General features: G+C 25.5%; 1 protein-coding gene across 2 annotated transcripts in view; it reads left to right on the top strand.

Moving 5' to 3' along the window:
- LOC100161905 (MOB kinase activator-like 2) overlaps positions 1–8353 on the top strand; it is a 22263-nt gene extending 13910 nt beyond the window's left edge. Inside the window, exons 1-5 of one of the 2 annotated variants that reach the window (XM_029491883.1) lie at positions 4014–4298; positions 4367–4527; positions 4596–4692; positions 7180–7304; positions 7392–8353. In XM_029491883.1, coding sequence (XP_029347743.1) covers positions 4485–4527; positions 4596–4692; positions 7180–7304; positions 7392–7792 — 666 coding nt within the window. In that variant the 5' untranslated portion in view covers positions 4014–4298; positions 4367–4484 and the 3' untranslated portion in view covers positions 7793–8353. Of the gene's footprint in view, positions 1–4013; positions 4299–4366; positions 4528–4595; positions 4693–7179; positions 7305–7391 lie in introns of those variants that run through there. The other variant, XM_029491877.1, reaches the window with a different exon arrangement.
- The last annotated feature ends 1115 nt before the right edge of the window (positions 8354–9468 follow it).

The raw sequence follows: 9468 nt of genomic DNA, 5'->3' as shown, positions 1-9468 counted from the left end.
AAAAAAATTATTTACTTTGCCAGATGTCAATGCAGACTTTTGTGCTATTTATGTTATTGGATTCATATGATATGTTATATCAGTTTTCTCTCCATGGCTAACTGAAAATGTACTCAAACATACAGTACATTGCACATCAAAATTATTTTCGGTTTTTACCTTTTTAATGAATGGAAATTCATTTTGGAGTTTGTCAGTGAAGCTGCATAATCGTTTTGGAGCCATGATGTTTGAAATAATAACACGTAGAATAGCATAAAAATAAAAATTCAAAATAAAACTACAACACAGAACACAGCAAAGTAATTTAATACTAAATACGTATGACTGAAGAGTGAAGACTAATATATGACTATAATATACGACTAATCGTTATTTCTATAAATTGTATACGCTATGTCGCTATGAAACTTTATCGGTAAAATTATCGGTCCTCGGCTATCTCGGAAATTTCCGACAATTATTTATTGTTTGTTATTCACACGTGAACAATTCGGGACTTATTTTAAGAAACCGGTACTTATCCACGTCCCGGCCGGGAAATGAAAAATATCGGGACTGTAGTAAAAACCGGTAGTGTCCCGGCGAAATCGGGACGAATGGCAACCCTAAGGTACACCTTCAAAATAAAACATAAATTACTTTCAAATTTTTATCTTTATTTTTGACAAATTAGTTTGGTTGTACAGTGGAAAATTATCATTTGTCTAATGATAGTCAACCATCATACCGATCATAACCGAACACGGTTATGGAAACTATAATTTTATGGTTGAAGGACAGCCGCAGGGTTCTACTCTAAACCTATGGGGGGCACTAATGAAGTTAAAAAAAAAGTTTATGGCAGATTTTATGGAAGAAAGAATTTTATGTTATCACTAGGGCTTGGATTTATATGTATTTATATAACCAAAGTATGTATTTATTCAGCAAAAATATGCACATAAATATGTGCTAAAGAATTCAAAATATGTATTATCAAAAATAATAATAATAATTAATAATATAATAAAAATATGTAATAAAAAATGTATATTTATCCAATTATATTGATTACAGTTGTTAATAACATGCATTTTTAAATTGTTGAATCCAAAAGATTATCAATTATATTTTTATTATATTATTTATTTATTTAGTTATAATTTTAGAAAATATAGTACGTAGAGATTTATTTTCTTTTTACCCCATACATAGCAAACAGAACATAACTATGTAATAAAAAGTAATTTCAATCTGTAATTATGGTTAAAAATCTAGGGGTGCTAGATGTCTCAATTAACGTACGTATAGGTGGTGATTACTCCAAATTTTATTTTGTTATTGAGAAGGGGCAAAGTCCCAATGCTCCTCCCCCATATAGTGTATATCCTAGAAAAAATTACATTTACATCACTAAGAATATAAAACTAACACAATACTAATTTATATATTTTGAGTTTAAATTATATAATACTATAGAAAATTGTTTATAATACAATGTTAAAAGTTATTCAAAATGATTCATCTGATTTCAATTGCTTGTTTATTTTTAGTTTTAATTTTAGGTTTATACTTTAAAGTAATATAATATTATAATTTATTAAATAATAGAATAAAATTACCTATGTTCTAATATGGCTTACACACTTTAACAACTTCTATTGGAAATTCAGAACTCAAATTCATTCCATGCATATCCATGTGATTGACTATTAATTTTTTAGCTCATCTGTAATTATGATAATGGTGTTATTATACCAGCGGCATAGCTGTGAACCATTTTTTTTTTGGAGGGGGGAGGAAATACTAAATACCTTACTTTAAAAGCATTAAAATGTACATTTATATTATAATCTAAAATAAATTTGCATTAAGTAAAAGAATAGCCATAAATATGCCACTGATATACATTGAATCTTTAAGATATCCTATTGTTATAAATGATTTAGACAATTAATAATAACAGTATATTTTGAACGTTAATATGTTTGGTAATACTATCATATTATATATGGTATCCCCATAGATATTATAAGACTTATAATATCTATCCCCAAAAGAACATAGACTACATAGATAACATGATCTAAAAATTCGGGTGAAAAGCATAGGATGATTCATTTTAAATAACCCTTTAAATATTTATAATATTATTAAGAGGACATGTTACCTGCAAGTGTTGTTTCTGTCTTACAAATGTAAAATATAACCTAAAACTGTTTTACTGGTAACAACTTTACACTCTCTGTATTTATAGTAATTCAAGTCACAACGCATGTCATAGGGAAGAACTTGACGTAGCGTTTTAATTGTTTTAATAACACTAACCAATCATTTTTATTAATTAAATGAAAAAGAACAAAAATACCTAATGTTCTCAAACTGATAACTTTAATTTAATTGTATTTATGTTATCCAAAAACTAAAAACGTTACATCACAGAAAAAGTTCTTCCCTATGTGTTGTGAAATTTTGGTAATTCTTCTATAAATACAGAAGCAGTTAAGTTGTTAAAAAAAAGTTTTTGGCTACGTTGTAAATTTGTAAGACGGAGACACCACATGCTACCCGCATGTCCTCTTAAATAAAATATTTTTTATTTTATTTATATACATGTATCACGGTCCCCACACACTGTAGCGGTGGCGGTAATGGTTACGGCAAAATGAGTTCGGACACAATTTTACCGGCACTGCCAAGACAAAAGAATTTTACCGCCACCGCTGCAGTGACCTTTATAGCTCTATTATAGTCAAAAGTAAGAATACAATATAAAGATTATAGTAATTGATAACATTTAGTATAGATTTTCTTAGTGCAAATAATTGTATCTAATTAAGTTTAAAAAATAGAGGAATTACATAATTTAAGTAGTGTTTTCCTGACTTTGAGCTAGAAATTTATATTAAATATATTGAAGATTGATTTTTGAACTAATTTGTGAATATATTATGTTTAATTAAGACAATAATACAGGAAATACACCCATATAAAATAATATATAGATTTATTGTCATATATTATTAAAAATATTATAATATATACTAGTAAATATTATATTATCCATTTCCATGGGCGGATCTATAAACCATAAGAATGGACCAGAAAATAAATTAAAAATGTATAAAGTATAAACAATAAACATGTAAAGTATTGTTGGTGGTTGGTATTATTAGATACCATTATATATTTATATTTATACCTTTTTGTAAATTTATTTGATATTATATAAATAATAGCTTCTATGTCCTTATATCAGCCTTGTCTAAATTGTATTAATAATTATTGGTATTATACTATTTATTCAATTGGGTTTTTAAAAATAATTTATATGTATCATAGTTCCATGTTATAAAATATATATTTATATTAATTTGTAATTATTTGTAACATCTATTAATGTGTTTTAATCAACACTCATATTATAGTCAAATGGGGAATTTCATTATATACCTAGTCAAATACTTATAGTCTTAATACAAATTTACTTATTGATAATACAATTTAAGTTAAATATTCAAGCTTTTTACTAAATATTTATTACTTTACAAGCTAAGAAACTTTTTATGCAAGGTTTATACTTTAATCTCATTAACGTATTTTATTTATTATAATTTTGACTATTTGTCTATACTCGTGCCATTGAGAGAGCGCTACTGGGCGGCGCCCAAAACTCGTCCAATCTTGCGCATTCCCACCACTTAATCTGCCAGTACGCTGGCCGCCGTCAACTCTGGCCGTCGCTGTCGCCACAACCATTGTTGCTACAACTATAGGGTAGAGTGGGAGAAATTTGGGTATGAAAACGCGGAGATTGTTCATTTGGATGCGCCAGCGAGTAGCGCTCTCTGAATGGCACTAGTATAGATCAGAGGTTCTCAAACTGAATTGTGTTAAGTTTTGAAATATTTATATATTTTTTCATAATATAAAATATTTTATGTATTAATATAGGTATAAATTTAAATAAATATGATACAGTAACAAAATATTTTGTGTGTAACTATATTGTACATTTAAAATTTAATTTAGTTTTATTATTAATCAATAATCATTATACATGATTACAAGTACACCTGAGATGTGTCACCATAGCTCTGATAGACTAAAAGTTATTGCAAATATAGTGATCATCAATGAATAAAAAAAAAGTCATTAGTACATCGTGGCTCTCCAAAATGTAAACATTTTCCAAAATGGGTTGTTTAGTGAAAAGTATAAACCTCGGGTCTAGTTAGTGTTTATATGACTAAATAAAAAATTTAAGTATATAAAGTGGTGGCAGAAAAACAGAAGAACAGAAATAATGATAGATTGTAATAAATATTTAAACATTAAAGTACAATTAATTTTAATTTTAAATTATATATTTGTTTGTTTATAGGAAAGGTCGAAAGGCCAAAGACAAGGAATCATCATGTAATGATGATAACAAATTGTATTTGGAAGAAGCCGTATTAGAAAAGAAGTTACCTGATATTGATCTTAGGATATTAGTTGAAATGCCAAATGGAATAGATTTTAATGAGTGGCTCGCTTCTCATAGTAAGTAATTATAATTTTTTGCCAACATTTGATTCTTATTTTTAATTTAATTTTATTATTTATCCTAGCAATTTCAATTTTTGACAACACCAACTTGATTTATGGAACTGTGTCAGAATTCTGTACAATTTCGGGATGTCCTGATATGGTTGGGCCAAGTTATAGGTATTTCATGAATTATAAATTAAAAAATATAACTAATAATAGTACAGCAAAACTTCCATTTAAAAACATTTTCTGTTTGACTAAAAATTTTTGAGAACAAAACAAAATTTGTACTGTATTTATTTAATTCTATTTAACAAAATTCTCAATAGTACAATTTTTTTTGGTTGTGACTTCATAATATAGAAGTTTTGTTGTATTAATAATTTTTTATTGTTAAAATAATTATGTATATTAATTAAACCACTGTTCACCAACCATTTATTAACGAAGCGATAAAGAAAAAATTCTTGGTGGACCAAGAATTTAAACTTTTTCTTTTAAAAGGACATTACACCCGAAAGTGTTGTCTCCATCTTACACACTGACGACACACCAAATTTTCGTTCGCTAGTTTCAACAAGTTGCTTTCAGTTTTGATAATAGAGAGAAATTAACCTATTATTAAACTTTTGAGTAACGACATTATCTGTGTTCTCTCATTGGATTTTACGATATTTGAATTTTTAAGTGAATTATGAGTATTTCCAAATATTAATGTTGCACATACTCCTAACACCCTTAAAAATTCAAATATCGTAAAAACCAATGAGGGAACACAGATAATTTTGTTAATTAAAAGTTTGATATTAGGTAGTCAATTCACTCCAATGTCATAACTGACAGCACCCTACTAAAACTAGTGAACAAAAATTGTCTATGTCGTACGTGTGTAAGACGGAGAACTCACATACGGGTGCAACATCCTCTTAAGTTAATAGAATATTGTATTTTATTGTAGTTACAGTGATAAATATACTTTTTTATTATCGGGATTCTGGACTTTATGCACTTAAAATCATGAAAATATGCTCATACATATGCATAACATAATATCAAAATATGCACTTAATTATGGGTTATACATTTTAGAAGTACTTAGACAAATTAAATTTAAAAAAAAACTTATGTAAACTATATAAAAGAAATAGGGCCAAACTGTTGATGTCTGGATTTTTTTAAAATTCAGCATCTTCTTCTATATGTAACAATTAAAATTAATTCAATTCATTTTCGCACACAGGTATATTTTTATACAAACATGACAAAATATTCATAAATACATTGACATGATAACGATCACTGAATACTGGCAAACAAATTAATACCAATCAGATAAATAAAATTAATATTGTTTTCAGAGCTAAAAATTAAATGGGTTCTCCAAATGAAATGGTATTGGTCACAGTCACGCTATTGATTATCGGCTTTACTGCAAATGAAATTATATAGACAAAATTAATTTAGAATAAACAATGTACCATCTGCATGTTTGTTTTTGAAATAACATATTTATAACTAGGGCTCGGATTATTATGTAAATACATATTTTCTCTGCGACATGATAAACTAATTTCGGCAAGTAATAAATTTGTTTCATAATATTTTTGATAAAACGAGCTATATTTGATTTTACATATTTTTACATATTTTGTCATAAATACATGTTTTTACATATTTCACAATTATTCAATTTTTTCTCACATATTTATACAATTATACTGTTTTAATGTCTTTTCTTCAAATTTAGAATAATTGAAAGGTTATCATGACTATATATTATATCAACTATCTTTTAAATTCGAAAATTTAAAAGTGCAGGTTATTATTAATTGTAATCAAGATAATTAGATAACTATAGATAAATATGCATTTTTTATTACATTTTATTTTATTATTAATTATTATTTTTTTTTTTCGATAATACATATTTTGAATTCTTTAACACATATTTATGTACATATTTTTACTGTATAAATACATACTTTGGTTATATAAATACATATAAATCCGAGCCCTATTTACAACGCATCGAAAATGAAAATTTTTCATTAATATTTTTAATTTTTCTTATAAATCGTTAATGAAATTTAAAAAAATATAGAATATGCAAAAAAAAATTTTAATTTTATCTCCTTATATCCAAAAACATATATGTATCAAATCCGATTTCTCTTATCTATTTCCTGAACAATTTATACAAATGCATAAAGTCCCGAGCTCTGTTTATTATGTATTGATTATTTAAATTAGAAAAAAATGTATATTTTTTTATCAAATTACTTTTTACTACCTGTTCTGTTCCCACTAGATTTTTAAATTTGTCTTTATGTTTAGTTTCATGGTGTTAAAAGTTTTATTCTTTTAAAACTCCCAAACAATAAATTTGATCATAAAATTTACATTTAGACAATATAACAATACTGCTGAGACACATGGTTATTGGTCATGTCTGATTAATAACGTAATTAACGATAAGAAATGGGAAATATTCATTGATATTAAACTTTACAAACGTTAGGTACAATTCTAGTAATTTTGATTTAACATTTAGGCTACTTTTTTGATAATTATTATCGATTATTAAAAAATGATATGTATGCTTTTCAGCTAAAATAATACTCTATTATTACTGTTTAATGTGTCCCATTTTAAATTTTGTTTTAGAACATATTTGTGGTTTGACGAAAAAGGAAAAAAATCTCGAGTTGCTGCTCCATTATACATTGACTATGTTATGACGTTTGTTCAAAAAACTATTAATGATGAGACAATTTTTCCAACTAAATATGGTACATAATATATTTTTAACAGTATATAATAATACATTTTTTAAATTTGTAAATTTACTTATGCATTAATTATGTTTATTGTTACAGCTAATGAATTTCCAGTTGGCTTGGAGATTGTAGTAAAAAAAATTTTAAGATTGTTGTTTCACGTTATAGCACATCTTTACCATAGTCACTTTCGTGAGTTAGTACTACTAAATTTGCATACACATTTAAATTGTGTGTTTGCTCATCTATCAGTATTTAACCATCGTTATCAATTAATTGAGCAACGTGAAACTGAAATCCTACAAGATCTAGTGGTAGCTCTAAAAATTTTAGGTGATGATGAAGAAACAGCTACCGAAGTCAATGAATCTATTGATGAATATAAGGATGTTATAAACAAAGAACCAACCATGTCTTTTGCAGATCAACCTATTAACATGTTCCCTAATCCTTCTCCTATTAATACACAGACTTTAGCTACTCAAATTGATAATTTCTAGTCTAGTAAATAAAATGTTATGATGCATTAAGTATATTTATATAGGTACTTGTAATGCATATTAAATATGTAATATGTATAATTATTCTGTACATAGAATTTCTCGTTAGATAATTTAGAAAATACCAGTTGGCAGACAATAAACTAATATCAAAGCTTTTAAATCAACTTTATTATACTAAAATACCAATCTAATAAAATATATTTATCTTTAAAATAAATAATACATTTTTAGTCACTAAAAATGTTTTTATACTCATTTCTCACAATAATTCATACATTTTGTTTGGTTGGATTCAAATAGATTTAATCACATTGAATCCATCGGTTCTTATATTCAAATTAATTATTCAAATATTATCTTTCATATTTAAAATAATTACAAGTTATATTATCGAAGAATTGTATTTTATAGACATTGTTTGCCACTATTCCTAAAATTGTTTTTAAGTGTTTAGAAAATATTCTCCAATTTACTAATTCATAGGTTTAGATTGTTAACTAACTAAAATATTGGTTGAACGTCTAAATTAAAGTTATTTGAATCCCTTTTTATTTTGAACTGTATAAATTATTATTCTTGTGCACTGTTATTTAAATTTTGTATAACAATGTTTAAACAACTTATTTCAGCTCAAATATTTATATTTTCAGATCTATACAATTTTAATATGATTTTTGATTATATGTTATACGTATTATAATAATTTTATTTATATATTTCCACTCTGGACAATTTGTAAACATTTGTAATTTTTGTCTTGTCTATCTATTGTGATTTATTTAAATATTGTGATAGCAAAAATATGCCCTTTTAAAAACATTATTCATTTTTGGGAATTTTATTTATCTGTAATTATTGTTTTAATAACTTATTTCAAGCCATAAATTAAAAAATAGTCAAACCACATGTGTGTATTATGACAGTAACACATGTGATGGTAATTAAATATTCAAATTATAGTAATATAATTTTTAACTTTATGTTTTTGGTTGCTTTTAGAAATGAAAAAAATACTAAATTATTTAATAGGCTTGTTCAGATAGAAAATTTCCAAAATGTATTTTTGATATTGTTTATAATGGCAAATTATACAACCGTCCAATTTTTTCCTTTTAGAATGTTTTTTTTAGTAAACTTTATGGGATTCTGTTATATTATTATTAATTTTGTTGTTTTTCTTTCTATTATAAAACCATAAAGTAATTTGTTATTGATGTTTCGTGTTAAACATCATGTTATACTACCTTTTTATCACACTGAGAAACTTAATGTTTTCAGGATGTTTTATTGTATTTTTAACCAAAAACAAATAGCACTTTTGTTAATACAACATTTGAGTTACCTACCTAATTTATTTAAATGTCATTAACCTTATTTCTTAGAATCCTAAAGAAAATTGGCATGTCAAATGTTATACTACGTTAATAAGACGATTGTGAGTTTTTTTTTAGATTACCCTACTATTTATTATTAGTTATTATAATTGTATTTAATAATTTATTCAATATACAAAAATAACATTATGTGAGTAGCTTATATATGTATCACTTACTGTTTTGGGTGAAAAGTTTATGTATGTGTTATAAAAATAAAATATATTTTTGTACAAAAATATTTCAAAAAAACAAAAAAATGTAAAATATACAAATAGGTATACATAAATATCCATATGA

This window comes from Acyrthosiphon pisum, chromosome X, assembly GCF_005508785.2.
Source record: "Acyrthosiphon pisum isolate AL4f chromosome X, pea_aphid_22Mar2018_4r6ur, whole genome shotgun sequence".
NCBI classification, from domain to species: domain Eukaryota; kingdom Metazoa; phylum Arthropoda; class Insecta; order Hemiptera; family Aphididae; genus Acyrthosiphon; species Acyrthosiphon pisum.
Note: the sequence above shows the minus strand (reverse complement) of the source record. Positions and strands in the feature narration are given on the sequence as shown.